Source organism: Phocoena phocoena, chromosome 13, assembly GCF_963924675.1.
Source record: "Phocoena phocoena chromosome 13, mPhoPho1.1, whole genome shotgun sequence".
NCBI lineage: Eukaryota > Metazoa > Chordata > Mammalia > Artiodactyla > Phocoenidae > Phocoena > Phocoena phocoena.
In genome coordinates, this window is record NC_089231.1 from 65,092,621 (window position 1) to 65,109,774 (window position 17,154).

General features: G+C 59.2%; 1 protein-coding gene across 4 annotated transcripts; it reads right to left on the reverse strand.

The window, feature by feature from the left end:
- Nucleotides 1-1,385: 1,385 nt before the first annotated feature.
- Nucleotides 1,386-16,968, reverse strand: GGT5 (gamma-glutamyltransferase 5). Of its 4 annotated transcripts, none has more exons than XM_065889843.1 (12): nt 16,374-16,968; nt 9,087-9,217; nt 8,688-8,783; nt 7,993-8,188; nt 7,251-7,408; nt 6,587-6,733; nt 5,606-5,742; nt 5,084-5,274; nt 4,580-4,686; nt 4,321-4,439; nt 4,076-4,186; nt 1,386-1,822 (listed from the first exon to the last, which is right to left on the reverse strand). In XM_065889843.1, exons 1-12 carry the CDS (start codon nt 16,544-16,546, stop codon nt 1,676-1,678), a joined length of 1,713 nt encoding a protein of 570 aa, XP_065745915.1. In that variant the 5' UTR covers nt 16,547-16,968; the 3' UTR covers nt 1,386-1,675. The 4 variants fall into 4 exon arrangements, with proteins under 4 accessions (XP_065745915.1, XP_065745914.1, XP_065745913.1 ...); XM_065889842.1 differs by having other exon boundaries at nt 1,676-1,822; nt 4,321-4,511; nt 16,374-16,546; XM_065889841.1 differs by having other exon boundaries at nt 1,676-1,822; nt 4,321-4,517; nt 16,374-16,546.
- Between the last annotated feature and the right edge of the window lie 186 nt (nt 16,969-17,154).

Genomic DNA, 17,154 nt, shown 5'->3' on the forward strand with positions numbered 1-17,154 from the left:
AGAGTCGCTAACTGGGCTGGGAATGCATCTTGGTTGGCATTACTTGTGGTCCAAGAGGGATGTGGGCAGGGGCCTGGCAAGTAACCTAGGGTGGGATGAGCAGGGAGCAAGAGGAATGGGCTTCCTCCAGGGGCCCCCAGGAGCCAAGGAGGGCTCTGTGTGGCCTCATGGCAGGATCAGGTATGCATTTTCCAAGGCTCATCGCTGTCACGAGCAGGGAGTGGATTGAGGCTGTGGCAGCGGCAAGGAGGCAGAAAGGGACGAAGGGATGGAACCAAGGCCAAGCCACGCATATGGAGGGAGAGGACTGGGTGACTATCATGGAGGGGGGAGAGGGGGGCACCAGAGAACTTCCGGCTGCCTCAGAGCTGGCTTCTGGTTGGGTGTATTGAGTCCGAGGCGCCTGTGGATCCCAGGTGCTCTGGAGGTGGGAGGTGGGCGGGTGAGTGGGTATGTGGGTCTGATGGTCCAGAAACCTGGGCTAGAGCCTGGGCGGGGACCCATCAGTTCACAAGTGGTAACTGAGGCTCCAGGGGATGGTGAGGGTCCCAGGGAGGGCAGAGGGTGAGTCAGGAGTGCAGGGACACCGTTCTCATGCCCTGGGGATGCAGCTGGGAGGCGCTGCGGCGAGGGTGTCTGTTGTCCGAAGGCCCTCAGTGTTGTGTAGTGCTCTGTCCCGGCGGGCACAGGAACAACACCCAACCCGTCCTGTGCGGCTAAACTCCAGGCAGAATGGGAGGTGATGGATCTGGAGTGGCGCCCTTCCGGGCGGAGGTACACCCCTGGGGGATGTTTGGGGTGAAACAGGAACTCCCAATGCTCCCAGGACTCGGCATGGGGCAGGACCCCCCCAGGGAGGGTGGCGCACTCAGGAGCTGGCAGAGCCATCCACGGTGGCTGGGGGCTCGTGGGTCTCAATCGGGGGTGGTTTGGTGACTGGCTGTGGGGGTGGGGTGACACTGCACCTAGCAAGGGGAGGCCAGGGATGCTGCTCCACCGCCTACAGTGCGTGGACAGCACCCCCGCGAAGAATGACTCACCCAAAACATCAACAGTGCTGAGGGTGAGAACATGCTGGAGTTGGGGGCTGGGGAGGGCTTAGGTCTCGCTTCATCCAGCCTTTTCCTGGCACGGAGGACAAGCTCCAGGACGGGCCTGGGCCAAGGGCCCCCAGGAGCCAGGGACAGGTGCCCCCAGGCCACACCCCTGCCTTCCTCCCAACGGCGTGTGCGGAGCCCCAGCAAGTGTCCAGGGGTGGCCTGGAGAAGGCCCAGCCCGTGTCTGGTTTCCCTGGCTCCGTGGTGGTGTGTGTGGAGGGCTGCAGCTCACTGCACGTGCTTTCTGAAGGTCCCCTCCCCACCTCGACCCTGAATCAGGCGTGGTGCAGCCTTTTCTTTAATCTTGGACTGCAAGATACACAGGTGGGGAATGGGGCTTCGGGGAGCGGGGGCACAGTCCTGGGTGAGAGGCCTGGGGAGGTTGGAGGGGTCAGGGCAGGGCCACAGGGGCTCTGGGAGGGCAGGGCTCGGCCCCCACAGCCGTCCGTCTGCTGGGCTGTCCCCACCTCTTGAAGCCCCAGGCTGACCGTCCAGCCAAGGGGTCCAGATTCTGCCGGGCCAGGCTAGCCTGGACGTGAGCTGGGTGGGATCCCAGCTCTGGGGAGGGAGCAGCCTCTTTAGTAGCCTGAAGGCTCCCCACCCTTCCTGGGGTCCGCTGCGGCGTGCACGCAGGCCCCGTCCTGGGACACGGCCTGGACCACGTTCAGGAAAACGGGCCTCTCGGTCTGGTTCTGGCCCCGGTCCTGGAGCCCCTTCTTCACCTCCTGGAGAGGAGAGAAGGCTGGTCATGGAGGGGCTGGGACCCGGGCAGGGAGCTGAGGACCCTGGCCGAGGAGGCGGGACTGGCAGGGGCGGTCGGGAGAGGACAGAGGGGCGCTGGACGCAGCCTTGTCTGCAGGCATGGAGTCCACGGCCTCCCACTCCAAAGGCCCCAGAGGAGAAGCCTGGGCTCCAGGGGATATGATAGGAGGACATCGCCTGGACTAGAAGGAAGCTGAGATGCAGGTTCACTTCTGTCCTGCATCAAGGACACCAGGGGCCTCAGCGTGACAACCAAGGAGTCCGAGGGCTTCTGTGGAGAAGATGGCTTTCAACGTTTTGAGGACCTCGAAAGCAAAGTCTTCTAGAAGGCAGAGCTTGGGCCCTTTGGAGTCCCAGGTCACCCATACATAAGAAAGGCCCAACTCAACATCTGGCTCCTGCCCTGGACAGGAGGAATGGCCCTGGTGCCAGCATTGTTGGCAGCTTAGGACCTGCCATCTCAACACCAGCATGAGAAGACGGGGATCCCAGACTCTCCAGGGCCCCGCCCCGCTGGTGGAGGAGTCAGCTAGAGGCTTCTGCACACCCATGAGTCCAAGGACATGGACCCCAGGCCACAGGCACCAGCGGTCCCCAAGGGTGAGGCGCTGCGAGCACGGGCTGTAAAGGCTCAGGTCTGAGACGGTGAGTGTGTGGAACTGGAGGGCGTCAGGGCCCAGGTGTTGGTGTCTGAGCGCCCGAGTACCTTGCCTCGGGGCCCGGTCCCCACACTTGCCAGTCTGTGACTCTTCACACAGATCCTGGCACGTGGAGACCTGTGTTACTCGGGCCCCACATTCCCACTTAAGGCCACGGACCCCCGCCCACCAGGGCCCTCAGTTCCAGGTGCCCTGCAGTCCCCAGGACCAGGGCCTCCAGGACCTGAGCCACGGGTACGGCGAGGTCTCCAGGCGCTATGGCCTTGGGTGTATCTCTGCCTGACGTGCTAATTACCTAGTGTCCTTAGGTTGGAAGGCCCAGCTCCTCACAGCCACAGCAGGACCTGTGGTCCTCGGAGACTATTCTTTAGCGTCGTAGTGGCCAAACTCCAAGGCCCTGAGGAACAAGGACCCTCCTGGCCTCAGGCCTGGGCCTTGGCTCTGAGGGCCCTTGGAGACTCAAGGTCTCCACCCAGTGCCTCAGATGTTCTCCACGGGAGGTCCTGACCTGTGTGGCCAACACTCTAACCTTCCAGGGAGCTGAGGGCCGTGGGCTCGGGGTTCTCTGGATTCCAGGCTGTCAGGTCCAAATTCTCAGAGTTGAGGTCCTTGGAGAATGGTGTTCACAGAGTAAAGACCTTCAGTCAAGGTCAAGGAGAAGGGCCTAAGAGGATGAGTCCTGGGAGAGCATCAAGTCCTCCTGCCACGGGGAGGACCTTGCACAGGGAGGGAGGGAGGGAGGCAGGCTGGGAGGGAGGGCCTCGGACTCTGAGAGTCTGGGCCTGATGGGCTGAGGTCCTTAGTCTCCAGGCCCAAAGACCAACGTTCTCAGGACTACACACCCCCTTGGACTCAAGGCCCCTCACTCTGTGGTCCTCAAAATTCCAAGGGCCCTGGGAGGTGGCTTTGAGACCAGAGAAGCTCATAACAGGAAAGGCAGCTTTGATGACCTTGAACCCCAGCTGCTTGAGTGGACCCTGGGCATGAAGCTTGGAGTCTTGAAAAGCTGCTAGTCCTTTAAAGTGGGTCCTAGTGAGGGCATCTGCCAGCCCAGAGACCTTCCAAGGAGGCCAGCCATCTGCCCAGGAGGAGGGGAGGGGCTGGGAGTCCCACAAGAGAATTCAGCTCCTGGGCCTGCTTGTGTGGGGAAGCAAGAACCCAATGCCATGGAGGGAAATCCCTCTGCAGACTCCCAGGAATAATAGACTCCTTTAGAACTAGACCCGCAGATAAAAGCTGCAGATCGCACAAGGAAGCAGATCACCACGAGGGAGAGTCTGAGAGGCCTCAGCCGGGGAAAGTAGCTTCCGGATAGAATGGCCCAGAAAGAGCAGGGACCAAGGTGCAGGGGAGCTCGTTCTGGGAGTCGTGTGAACAACACCCTGTCCCCTGCCGTGGAGACCAGCTGCCTGTTGCCTCCCCCACGGAGCTTCTCAACTCCTGGTGGCCCCCAAAGCCAAAGTGCACCGGGCACACTCAAAAGCTGAGGCCCCACCGGGGGCTCTGAAGGCAAGCGCCGAGGCGTCTGTCTAGCGGTCTCTTGGCCCACGGCCTCACCTGGCTGAAGTTGGGCTCGTACTCTACCCGGCCCTTGCTGTCCACGTGCAGGATGGGGGCTGCAATGGCAGCTTGCAGGTCAAGGCCCAGCCACAGCTTGTTCATGATGGCCTGTTTGGGGAGAGAAGGATGCAGGCAGGGAGGGAGGGAGGGGCACCAGCCACCCTCCCCAACCCCTCCCAGGACATGAGGACAACAGGGCCGCCCAGCAAGGGCACGTTCCATCCAGGAGCCCCCAGACTCACCTGGGCCACAGCAGAGATGATGAGCTCCCCGCCAGCCCCGCCGATCACCAGCTTCGACCCCTGGGCTGCGTTGACCAAGATGGAGGGGACCATGGATGAAGGGGGCCGCTCACCTGGAACTGGAGGCCGGACGGGTATCAGTGCAGCCTCGCTTCCGAGGCAGCGCCCCCCCGGGGCCACCCCCTCCATCCCTGTCTCTGTGCTGGGCCTGCCCGGCCTCCCTGCCTTCCCTCCTCTCGCCCCGGGGCATTGTGCTCACCAGGAGGGGGGGTGACTCCGGAGCCCCGCCGGTGCCTCCAGCACAGGTCCAGGAGCTCGTTGTTGAGGAGGATGCCCGTGCGCGGTGAGTACACCATGGCTCCAAAGCTGTGGACAGAGGCAGAGCTGGGCGCAGGCCGTGGGCTCCCGACACACATGGGCTGCACCCCAGCGCTCCAGAAGCTCCTCGTTTTAGCAGCTGTCCTCCAGCATCCTGGAACTGCTCTTCCCTCCCTGGCCCTGCCCCCAAAGATCCACCTTGTCCCCCACCACGGCATCCTCCTGGTTGTAAGGCCCGTCCTCATCCTGGCCCAGGGCCACCCCATCAGCAGCCTTTTCGGCCAGAGGTGTCAGGGTGTAGGACCCTTTTGACACAGGAGAGGGGAAAACAAGGTACCGCTCGATGGACACAGCCAGGGAGGTGCTGGGAGGCCAGGCTGGGGGTGGAGGGCTGAGGTCTAGGGAGTGGAGTGGGGCCTGCCTGCCTGCCCCCGGCCCCACGTACGGCGTATTGATGGTGCTGGTGGCAGACACAGCACTGCCATCCTCCCCCAGCACGGACACGTGGGCCGTGCCCATCCTATGGCTCCAGGTCTCGGCCAGGCTGTAGTGGCTGAGCTGGTGGTCACCTCGGGTGTCGATCTGCTGGTGGATGTGCTGGGCCAGAGCCTCCCCCAGCAGGTCCTGGGAGGCGTTCTGGGGTGGGCAGACAGGTGACAGGGTCAGTGAGAGGCCAGGTGGAGTCACAGAGCAGAAGGTCCCCTAAGGGTGTCAGAGATGCAGCGCCACCACTGCCCTCCCGTACCTGCCCCTCCAGGGCTCCCTTCAGTCCCCAGACTGCTGTACCCTCCCTGCTCTGGCCCACTGCCAGGCCATCCGGTTCTAGAACCAACCATGTACACATCCCGCCAGCCTCACCCGCCAGGCTCTCAGGGTCTGTGGATGGAGCACCCGTTGGCCTGACCCACCCTTCATGCTGAGCCCTGGGGCAGGGAAGGGGGCTCTCCACCAGCTCAGGGCACCTCACCTGGACCTCCGGGTGGCTTCGAGGGTCCCACAGCCGCCACCTCTGCCCCCTAGCAAACTTGAGCGTCTCCACGAGGTGATGGTACAAGTTCACCCTCCCCTCGGGCCTGGCCACTGACTCCGCGGAAAAGTTGAACCCTGGGGAGGGGGTGGGCGCAGGTGGGGGTCATCCTGTGTAGTGGGTTGAGAAAGGTTTGTCCATGTCCTAATTCTCAGAACCTGTGGATACCTTATATGGAAAAAGAGTGAATATTACCTTGTATGGCAAATGTGTGATTAAATTAAGGATCTTGAGAGGAGCGGATTATCCTGGATTATCCGGGTGGGCGCTAAATGTAATCACATATATCCTTATAAAACAGACACAGAGAAGAGGGAGGCTGAAATTGCAGGGATGCAGCCACAAGCCTAGGATTGCTGGCAGACGCCAGAAGCTGGAAGAGGCAAAGAACAGATTCTCCCCCAGGCCCCCCCGGAAGGAATGTGGCCCTGCAGGCACCCTGATTTTGAACTTCTGGGCTCCAGAACTATGAGAGAATAAATTTCTGTTGTCTGAGCCACCAGGTTTTGGTAATTTGTGATACTTTGTTACGGCAGCCACAGGCAGCCCCATCTCTGGACGCTGCCAGGATGCCTCCCGCACCCCACAACCCCCTTGCAGGCTGCAGTAGGCTGGGCCTCAGCCCTAGCTGCACACACTGGACCGGCAGCTCACCACCTGCAGAGCCACTGCACCTGTGCCCTGCGCCGGGGTCACCTGGGAGCACTTAGTGGGTAGATGACGGCAGACTCTTCAGCAGAGCCCAGGCGTGGGCCACACCGGAGGCCAGCTCTAGAACGCACCATCCTGGCCCACTCCTCAGCCCCGTCTTCAGCATCTGAGGAGGGGGCTGAGCTGGAGGAGGCAGTGGCTACCCAGAGCCTGGCTGGGCCTGGAATTCAGTTCACGGGCGCCGGACCCCCTGGCTCCTGGGGGCCTCACCTTTGAGCACATTGAGGACAAAGCTGAGAATCACGCCCCCTGCAGGCGGTGGCGGTGAGTACAGGGTGTAGTCCCCCAGGGGCACCTCCAGGGCGTCCACCACCTCAGGCCGGAATGATGCCAGGTCCTGCGGGGTCAGCCGGCTCCCTGGGGTGAGACAGAGGACTCCATGTACAGACGGGGAAACGAGGTGCAGAGTGTCAGCCAGGGACCTTGGTTTACACAGTGGGGGCCCCCTCGTTCCCTAGTCTTCTAGGCTCAGAGGGGTGGTGCTGGGCCTGTGGGCAGTGGCCTCAGGGCTGGGGGATGGGTGGACAGAGGCCAGGGACGGGCAGGTTGGAGGGGAGAGTGGGAGAAGGTGGGGGAGGCAAGCTGGCCTCTGAGAGACTCAGGGTGGCCAACTCCAGGCCCAGGAGCACCCCTGCAGCCACCGATAGCTCCCGTCTCGTGGCCCTAACCCTCAGGGTCCTGCTCCTCGGGGGCTTTGACTGCAAGGCCCCTGAGACCAGCAGTGGGCATGACTTGGGCAACGACCTCTCCAAGCCCTGGGAGCAGCTGGCCCCTCTCAGGGCGAGGGGAGGGGAGGGCCGGACCCACCCTCAGCCCTGGCGCCCAGACCCCTCTTTCTCTGGCGGAACGGGGCTGTGGGGCCTCACGTGCTGACCTTCCTTGGCAACGTCCTCCAGCAACATCTGGCCCAGCCTCCCTGTGTAGAGGGCCTCTGCACCTTCCGCAGCCACGGTCTCCAGGGTGGCGGCCAGCGCGGGCCACGGGAGTGGGTCATGAGGACTCAGGGGTTCTGTCCCATTGAAGAAGAGCTGCCTGGGGGGTGGGGGGCAGCCTCAGGGTGAGGCCAGGTCCTGGAGGGCAGCCACACTTCTGGAGGGACCCTACAGGGAGGGAGTCCTGGTCCGGAGTCCTGAGGGGCTGTGGTGGACATGGGGGCAGATTCTCCAGGATTGGGTGGGGCTGACACCCCTCATGTCTCTCATCACCCAGGCCCAGGGAGGACACGCCTCCCGACCCCCCGACCCCCCCCCCCCCCACCAAGCCAGCGTCCACCCAGGGCTTGACACCTGGCATTCCTCCTGGTCAGTGGGCTGCCCGGGTGGGCGAGTGGGATGGCCAAAGCCCTCCTGCCAGCCCAGAGAGAGTGGGTTGGGGGGGGAGGGCAGGGCCCAAATCTGCACCCTGGGAGCCCCATCACTTTGGCATAAACTGTCTCTGGCCTGAGCCCTCTGATGAGGTTCTGCCACGTGGAACCGGAGGTCTCTGAGCTGTGACATAGCTCAGTGACATATTGGCCAGCCAGGGCCCCGGCCCCCAGAAGGTTGATCCGCTGGCTGGAGGAGGAGCTGAGTAGGGGCTGGGCTGAGGAGGGGCCCTGGGCCCCCATCGGAGCTCACCTCAGGGACGATGCGTGCAGGGAAGGGCGCAGGTAGCTGCTATGCAGGAAGCGGCTGAGGATGTGGGGCACGCGGAGGCCCCCCCGGAGCAGCGCGATGGTGGGCCTGAAGAGCTGCGCCCAGGGCAGGTGGCCGTGGCGGTGGTGGGCCTCAGCGTAGCCACGGAGCTCCCCAGGCACCCCGATCCACTGGGCACCTGCACGGCATGGGTGTCATGCCCCTGCCCCTGGGCCGCCCCCCTTGGCCCCCGGGGGCCCTCTGTCACTCCACTCTTGGCTGCCTGGCCCCCCAGCCGTGGCAGCCAGAGCGAGCCTTCTGGAGCCCACCTGGGAGCACGGCCCTCCCCCTCACACTCCTGTACCTCCCCATTTCCCTCTGCACAAAGTCCATGGCCAGGCCTGTGGGCCCAGAAAAACTGGCCCCATCCCCACCCCCACCCCCAGCCCCCCAACCTGTCTCCACTGAACCCTCCGGGCCTTCGGCTGAGGTGGTCCCTCTGCTTGGATCGTCCCTCCCAACTCAGAGAGCCCTCCCCCGGGAAAACCTCCGCAGGGGCTCCCCATCCCCAGCTGCCACCCCTCAGTGCCAGGGTGGTTCAGCTGTCCATCAGGGGCGCTGCCCCTTCAGGGTGGGGGGTTCTGGTCAGCCCCAGTGGTCTGGTGGGGTGGGAGCGGGTGGCCCCTCTAGCGCCTCACCTGTGCCCAGAGGCTGGGCCTGCTTGCACTGGTCCAGCAGACCTGGGACGTGGCTGGCGGGTACCGTCTCCCTGGCGTTGATGACCTCCACCTTCCCTGGAGTGGGGCAGGGCGTGTGGGGTGTCAGGGGCACCCCGGTGGCTGCCAGGCCTCACTGCACACCAACAGTCCCCCTCAGACAGCCCTGGCCCTGCTCTCGACCTCAGTTTCTCTCTCTACCATGAACTGGTCTCTGCACTGGTTTAGGCTTTGCAGAGGTTGGGGGGCACCAAGAGACCCAGGAAGGGGCGTGGGTAGACAGGGCAGGTCGGCCACACACTCAGGTGGTCTAAAAAGGACCTCACTGTTAGCACCTGTGGACGAGCCCATCCTCCCCACGGGGGTCCCGTATGGACTCACCTGTGGACGCATTGTAGATAGTGAAGATGACCCCTCCACCCAGGCCCATGCTCTGGGGGTTGACAACCCCGGTGCAGACCAGAGCCGCGATGGTGGCATCCACGGGTGAGCCGTGCTGCTGGAGGATGGCTCTAGGGAACATGGCACAGTGTAAGTGGCCTGGCTCCCCTGCCCTGGCCTCCTGCCCTGGGCTGCTCTGCTAGCATTCACTGGGGAATGGGGACAGGTGGGTGGTCTGCTTGCTGCCACCAACCCGCAGGTTAGTTTTGAGACCACACTGGGCTGCCCCCTCAAGTCCAGCCACTCACAGGTGTACAGCACTCTACAGATTGCAAATTGTGATGCCATTTACACTGCCCCTGGCTGTATATAAGGTTCTTCTCAGTTTACAAAGTGCTCCAGCTGCCGTTATTCCCTAGGTCCTCCCAGCAGCAGTGGCTCATTTACAACAGGCAGAACCAGGCCCGGGCCAGCCCCTCCGTTCCTCCCGGCAGCACCGGGAGCCTAGCCTGGCAGATGCCACTCCTCGTCTCACTGGGGACACACTGGCCCAACCCCTTCAAGACTGGATTTTTTCAAGTCACCCCGGGATCCTGCCCTGCCATCAGGGCTTAGGGCTTGGGCTGATGGGTTCCAACGCCCCTCCCAGGGCCCCACGGTCTGTGGGAATGCTCTCAGGCCTCAGTCTCCCCATCTGTCCACGGGCAGCGAGGGGTGAACCCTTCAGCTCCTAGGTGCTGGTCAGACTGGCCTGTGCCGAGGAAATGCCCGTCTCCCTGGGGCACAGCCTTGCACAACTCACTGGGGGCTGCCTCTTCCCTCACAGCCAGGAATCCTCCCCAGCACCTCAAGGTCACAGATGCGAAACCAAGGCCCAAAGAGGGGCTGGGCCTGGGTCCCCTTCCCCCACCGCTGACCCCAGCACCTTCTCAGCTCAGACACACTGATCCGACGACTCCATGCTGGGCTCACCCCTCCCCGGAGCCACATATCCCTGCTCCTGGCCCACACGTGGGCACACATGGGGGCCACATGGACACAGGTAATCTTGGAATGGGAAAGAGGGCACAAAGACAGAAGTATGAAAGAACTAAGATTCTACATCCAGGCACAGAGAAACACACATTTTAATTAGAATAAAACACCATAAACAAAGGAAAAAAGACAAACTGGAAAAAACTAATTTAAATTCCCATCACAAAGGCCGCATCTCACTTGACCTCGGAAGTGCTCTCCGCACTAGGCTTTCAGGACCCCCACTTACCACACTCCGGTTTTCCTCCCACCACCCCAACCTCAGGATGTTAGAAGCCCCAGGCTCAGTCCTCGGTCCTGGTACATCTATGTCCTCCCCCAGATGAGCTGATCCAGGCTCAGGGCTTAAAATGCAACCTCTGTGCTGATGACCCCCCACATTTGATCTCCCCTAAACTCCAGGCACTTATCCCCAGCCATCCACAGGCTACCTCCCCTAGGCATCTAAGAGGTATTTCACTCTTGACATGACCTAAACTGCTCTTTTTCCTTCCCTCCCACCTCTGCCCCCCAAACTGCTCCTTTGTTAGTCATCACGATCCTAGAAAAGGACACAACCATTCACCCTCAGGCTATAAACCTCAGGGTCGTCCTTGACTGGTCACTTTCTTTCATCCCCATATCCAATGGCCAATCCTGCCTGTTAGTTATACCTCCAAAATACACCTAGATTCCAATCCTTTCTCATCACCTCCTCCACCACACCACCACCCTGGTCTAAGCCACCAGCATCTCTCACCTGGGTTACGGTAACAGTCTCCTATCTGGTCCCCTGCATCTGCCTTGCTCCCATAGGTTTTTAAAAAAATAATCTGTTAACATGTAAAGCAGACATCCTAGTAATGAAAGACCAAACAATTCAGACCAAACTTCCACAGACAACTAGAGAAACCAGACAAATAGAAAACATCTGCTCAAAGGCGTCAGCAGCAGGGGAGAAATACAGGCCTCCGAGTGGGAGGAGCCTGGCTTTTGGAGCCGCTTTTCCCCTCCAGACGACTGCCAGTCCTGGAAGAGGAGGCTGAACGGCCGAGCAGGGCTTCTGACATCCTCAGAAGAGGATCTTGCTGTGGTTTATGTCAAAGAGTGTTTTTCCTGTGTTTTCCTCTAAGTTTTTTTTTGTGTGTGTGTGTGTGTGTGTGTGTGGTACGCGGGCCTCTCACTGTTGTGGCCCCCACCCCGCCCCCCGTTGCGGAGCACAGGCTCCGGACGCGCAGGCTCAGCAGCCGTGGCTCATGGGCCCAGCCGCTCCGCGGCACGTGGGATCTTCCCGGACCGGAGCACGAACCCGTGTCCCCTGCATCGGCAGGCGGACTCTCGACCACTGTGCCACCAGGGAAGCCCGTTCCTCTAAGAGTTTTATAGTGTCTGGTCTTACATTTAAGTCTTTAATCCATTTGGAGTTTATTTTTGTGTATGGTGTTAGGTAGTGTTCTAATTTCATTCTTTTACATGTAGTTGTCCAGTTTTCCCAGCACCACTTATTGAAGCAGCTGTCTTTTCTCCATTGTATGTTCTTGCCTCCTTTGTCATAAATTAGGTGCCCATATGTGTGTGGGTTTATCTCCGGGCATTCTATACTGTACCACTGATCTATATTTCTGTTTTTGTGCCAGTACCATACTGTCCTGATTACTGTAGCTTTGTGGTATGGTTTGAAGTCGGGACGCCTGATTCCTCCAAATCCGTTTTTCTTTCTCAAGATTGCTTTGGCTATTTGGGGTCTTTTGTGTTTCCATACGGATTGTAAGATTTTTTATTCTAATTCTGTGAAGAATGCCATTGGTAGTTTGATAGGGATTGCATTGAATCTGTAGATTGCTTTGGGTAGTATAGTCATTTTCACAATATTGATTCTTCCAATCCAAGAACATGGTATATTTCTCCATCTGTTTATGTCATCTTTGATTTCTTTCATCAGTGTTTTATAGTTTCGTGAGTACAAGTCTTTCGCCTTAGGCAGGTTTATTCCTGGGTATTATATGTTTTTGCAATGGTAAATGGGAGTGTTTCCTTAATTTCTCTTCCTAATTTTTCATTGTTGGTGTATAGGAACACCAGAGATTTCTGTGCATATAGGCCTCAAATTATTTCTAAACAGTTTTAACAATCTTTATACACGCTCACTAGTGCTCAATTAAAAAGGACTAAGCTGGGGCTTCCCTGGTGGCGCAGTGGTTGAGAGTCCGCCTGCCAATGCAGGGGACGCGGGTTTGAGCCCTGGTCTGGGAGGATCCCACATGCTGCGGAGCAACTAGGCCCGTGAGCCACAACTACTGAGCCTGCGCGTCTGGAGCCTGTGCTCTGCAACGAGAGGCCGCAATAGTGAGAGGCCCGCGCACCGCGATGAAGAGTGGCCCCCGGTTGCCACAACTAGAGAAAGCCCTCGCACAGAAACTAAGACCCAACACAGCAAAAATAAATTAATTAATTAATAAACTACCCCCAACATCTTCTAAAAAAAAAAAAGAAAAAGGGGCCTCATTACAGACTCTGGACATTAAGAGGATAATAATGAGAGGACGTTATAAACAATTATATGCCAACACATGACAACTTGCACAAACTGGACAAATTCCTTGGAAAGAACTTACCAAAACTGACTCAAGAAAAAATAAAAACTTGAAAGTCTTATACTTGTTAAAGAAACAGAATCTGTTATTTAAAACCTTCACATGCACACAAAGAACTCAGGCTCAGAAGATTAACCAGTAAATTCTTCCAAACGTTTAAGGAGGAAATAACACCAATCTTAAGAACAAGAAACAACACCACCACAAAACCTATTCTCGCAGACTATGGAAAAGGAGAGGACATTTCCTAGCTCTTTTTATGAGACCAGTGTAACCTTGACACCAACACCTGACAAGGACATGAGAAGAAAGGAAAATTACAGACCAGTACCTCTCATGAATATGAAGAAAAAAATACTACACAAAATATTAGCAAATCAAACTTAGGGATAAATAAAAATGATATTAAATCATGAACAAGCTGGGCTCCTTCCAGGAATGCAAGGGCAGTTTAACATTTATTGCTTTTTTTTTTTTTTTTTTTTTGGCTGTGACACCCGCGGCATGTGAGATCTTAGTTCCCCAACCAGGGATCGAACCCACGCCCTCTGCATTGGAAGTGTGGAGCCTTAACCACTGGACTGCCAGGGAAGTCCCATTGCACTTTTTTAAAGGGACAAAAGTCATTTGATTGTCTTGATAATGCAGAAAATGCATTTGATATACATTTGACAGAAAGATGGGCAAAAGATTTTAACAGAAATTTCACAGACGAGGATACCCACAACGACCAATAACCACTTCCAATCCCTCAGCATTAGGTGTGGAGTTATTGTCTATCTCCCCCCACTGCGAAGGCAAGAGCCTCGACCATCTGGCTACCACTATGACTCCAGGACAATGGCTGGCAGGTGGCAGGTGCTGCAGGTAGCCAAGCATCACACACCTTCACGCATCCACGATGCCCGCCAACATGTACCACGAACACGGTCATGTCAACAGGATGGTACGCACTCGGGGCCACCTGGGTTGGGGTTCCTACTCACCAGGCACGTGCCTCACCCTCCTTGAGCCTGGGTCTCCTCAGCTGTGAAGGGGCCAGTTGTGGCCAGCAGAGAGCTGCGGTGCAGAGCAGTCACACTTCTCTCACCTGCCTGTCCCCAAGGAGCTGGAAGGCTGCTGTCACATACACACTCGGACACGCACGCTCACACATGTGTATGCATGATGCCCAGGTATACAGGCTGTTTCCTCCTGAACCCCAGAGGGTTGTAAGTGCAGTAATTTCCTGGTGAGCCAACCGGGAGTCCAGAGAGCCACTAGGGTCACAAGGGCTGGGAGGGGAGGAAGGGTGACATCACACCATAATCCCGTGGGCCTTCCCCACAGCAGGGTCCCCTGTTGGGATGCCGACCACATCCAGACCAAGCCACTGTTACAACAGGCCAGGGACACCTCCGTGACAGAGGTGCCAACACGAGCCCCACTTCACAGGTGGGGAAACCGAGGCTTGTCCAGAGTCCCCATTCTCCTCTGCACCAAGGGCATGACCCACAGGCCGACTCCTGAATGGGTCTGAAGCAGCTGACGAGACCCAACCTGCAGGGCCCAGCCCCTCCCCACCCCTGACTCCAGGGCCCCACAGGACAAGCACCCTGGGCCCCCCGCCGGCTCCCTCTACAACTACCCACATGGCCACTGAAGCTCTGGCCTTTACGATCCGAGCCCAGGGTCTGGGCAGGCTGGAATCCTGGGCAGAGGGTGGGGACCCTGGGAAGACTCCACCCTCCAACAACCCCGGAGAGATTCCCTCTCTGCAGGGGCAGCAGAGCAGGACAGTCCCAGCTGGGCCCGCTCATGCTGTGACACCCAGCTGGTCCCTTCTGTGCAGGCCTAGTTTCCTCTAAGTCAAGTGGAACTGTGAACCCCCCGCTCAGGATCCTGTGTGGCGTTTCCGAGTGGTCACAGCAGACAGACATCACAAAGCCTAAAAATCACCACTAACCCTGGTCTCGCTAGAAGGCAAGCACTCACGTGGAGCCTTGGAACTCCCAGTTTGAACATGAGCCTAACACACTGGCATCACGCAGGATGGGACGGACCTCGTTGTCACCGTGCTTCTATCGTGTGTACACTAGGCTCGGAGCCGGATCCTCCCCCAGGGGCTCTGGCTGCTGCAGGAGTCCCAGCCCCACTGAGAGAACCCAGTGCTCACAGGGTGGAAGGAGGTGGGGTCTAGGAGGCCCTTGCAGGATCTCCCCAGCCCTGCCAGATCATGTGAGCCTCTGTCCCACAGCAGCTGTGGCAGCTCCAGGCTCTCTCCCACCCCTGGTTTCCTAGAACAAGAACAGGAAGTGGAACGCCGAGGACATGAAACACTTGGGGGGAACCACATCTGCTCACCTCACCAGCGAGGGTTGCAGAGCAGAGACCCCAACCCCCAGCCCTCCAAAACCCCCAACAAAGACGTGGGGAGACACAGCAGGCCCGGAACCCCCTCGCAGATCCGTGGCAGCAGCCCCCCACCCCTGGGGGCCGCATCCCCATCAGTGGTCTCTGGGTCTGAAGCCCCGACTTGTTTGCATCCTTGCAAATATGGGCTCAGGGGCGCAGCGCCTCTGCAGTTCTCAGAGCACTGAGAGGCGTCATTCCCCTCCCGGCCCCTGGGAGCCCTCTGGGAAGACCAAGCAGTCTGCCCCCAACTTGTCCCTGTCATCCAAGAGGGAGCCCTGAGGGAGGGGACAAAGCACCCTGAGAAGAGCCTGAGGACCAGGCCAGAAGGGGGCAGGGCAGGGACAGACGAACAGACAGATGGAAGATGAAGGGAGGAAGGAATGAATGAAACCAAGGGAGAAAGCACGGAAGAGGGGTGACCCCGGGATGAAGGGGGCATGGATGCCATCTGCCCAGTGGTGCCCTGGGTGGGACTCAGGCACACTGCCCCTTGGTCCAGGACAGTCCTCTTTGGTTCACAAAGCACTTCTGATTCTGACAATGGCCCTTGAGGCAGATATTCCGGGAAGCAGACTGAGCCGGCAGGGAGGGGGCTGCTAGCCCAGGCTCCCACAAGCCCAGAGTGGGGCAGGGGCCAGGAGGGGCGTCCTGCGCATCCTGTCCTGGCAGGCAGCGGAAGCCTCCTGTGGGCTGGGCTTCCTGGAAGAGCGTTGGGAAACATCAGTTGGGGCCCCTCTCCACAGCCCCCCTGCCCCGGCCCACCGAACATCAGTCACTCTGCCTGCCACTGGCCTGGCTCCAAGCCTTGACACGCAGAGGGGAGGCCGCAGGGGACATGATGCCATCAGAGGCCAGTTTTCCAGGGCCAGGAGGGGAGCCTGGTCCTGGCAGGCAGTCCTCACACATGGAGCCCCTGAACCCCCTCACCCATGTCCCTGGGGAAAGACACCAGCCTTGGAAAACTGCCTGGGCTTCTCTGAAGGGGCCGGGACCAGACAAGCAACACTGCAGCAGTGCCCTCGCTGGGCCTCCCAAGCCCTGGAGCTAGGATCAGCCTCACACACCACCTCTGCTCTGCCCACACTGTTGTTACCCTGTGCACCCCTGCTACCTGGTCTGTGCAAGGGCCCTGAGGCTGCTTCCTTACTGGAGCCCAAACCCACACGACCCCCACATGCCAACATGCACACACGTGTGCCTTCTCCACACTCTCGCCACTGGTCACAAAGTCTCCGGGAGGGGTCAGCGCCAAGGGCCACCCAGTTCCCACCCACTTCCTACTCACCGTCCAATGTCCGAGCAGATCTTAGAGTCCGCAGCAACCGCAGCATGGGCAAAGGCCTGGGGGCCACAGTGGACACGGTGCCAAGAGACGACCACGATAGGCACAGTGATGGCCAGTGCCAGCCCCAGCCCCAGCAGGACCATGCTGACCATGGCCCCGTGGCCCTGGGCCATGGCTCTGTGGCCCAGGGGGAGAGAGGAGGTAAGTGGGCACACACACCAGTGGGCGGAGAGATACAGAGAGACAGGTGGATGAATGGACAACAAGATGAGCAGATGGACTCACAGATGATGGGACAGATGGACAAATAGACCGGAGCCAGAGACAAACAAATGGATTGACAGCCAGATGGCCGGACAGAGAAGGACGGTCAGATGGACAAGTGGACAGAGTCAGGATTACAGATAGATAGACAGACAGGTTTCCAGGCGAACAGCAGGCAGCCAGGCGGACAGGTGGGAATGTGGACGGGCGGCTGGCAGCGGGGCTGCTGCCTTCCTCCAGCGCCCACCTCAGAGGCAGAGCTGGCCACCCTCCTGGACTTCCAGTTTTCAGCCCCTGTCTTGGCCCTGGCAAGACGCCAGGCAGCAGGGCGTCTATGGGGACTTTTTCCTGCCAGAGAGGAGTCAGCGGCTGTCGTTAACTCCCTCACTGCTGTCCCCACCGCTTGTCCCCTGAAAGCCTTGGTACAATCACCCCTCCCACCGGCTGCCAATGCCCAGGGCTACCCTGTCCCGTCCTGTGTGTGTGAGGACTTGGTGCCTGCTTGGCTTCCCGGGGG

Bases quoted from the DNA above. Each gene is read 5' to 3' on its own strand.
- GGT5 (XM_065889841.1), bottom strand. From the start codon at position 16,546: ATGGCCCAGGGCCACGGGGCCATGGTCAGCATGGTCCTGCTGGGGCTG. The intron at 6,734-7,250 runs GTCAGCACGTGA...GTCTCACCCCAG, and splicing joins GGAGGACGTTGCCAAGGAAG to GGAGCCGGCTGACCCCGCAG. The intron at 1,823-4,075 runs GTGAGGCCGTGG...TCTCCTCTCCAG, and splicing joins ACGAGCCCAACTTCAGCCAG to GAGGTGAAGAAGGGGCTCCA.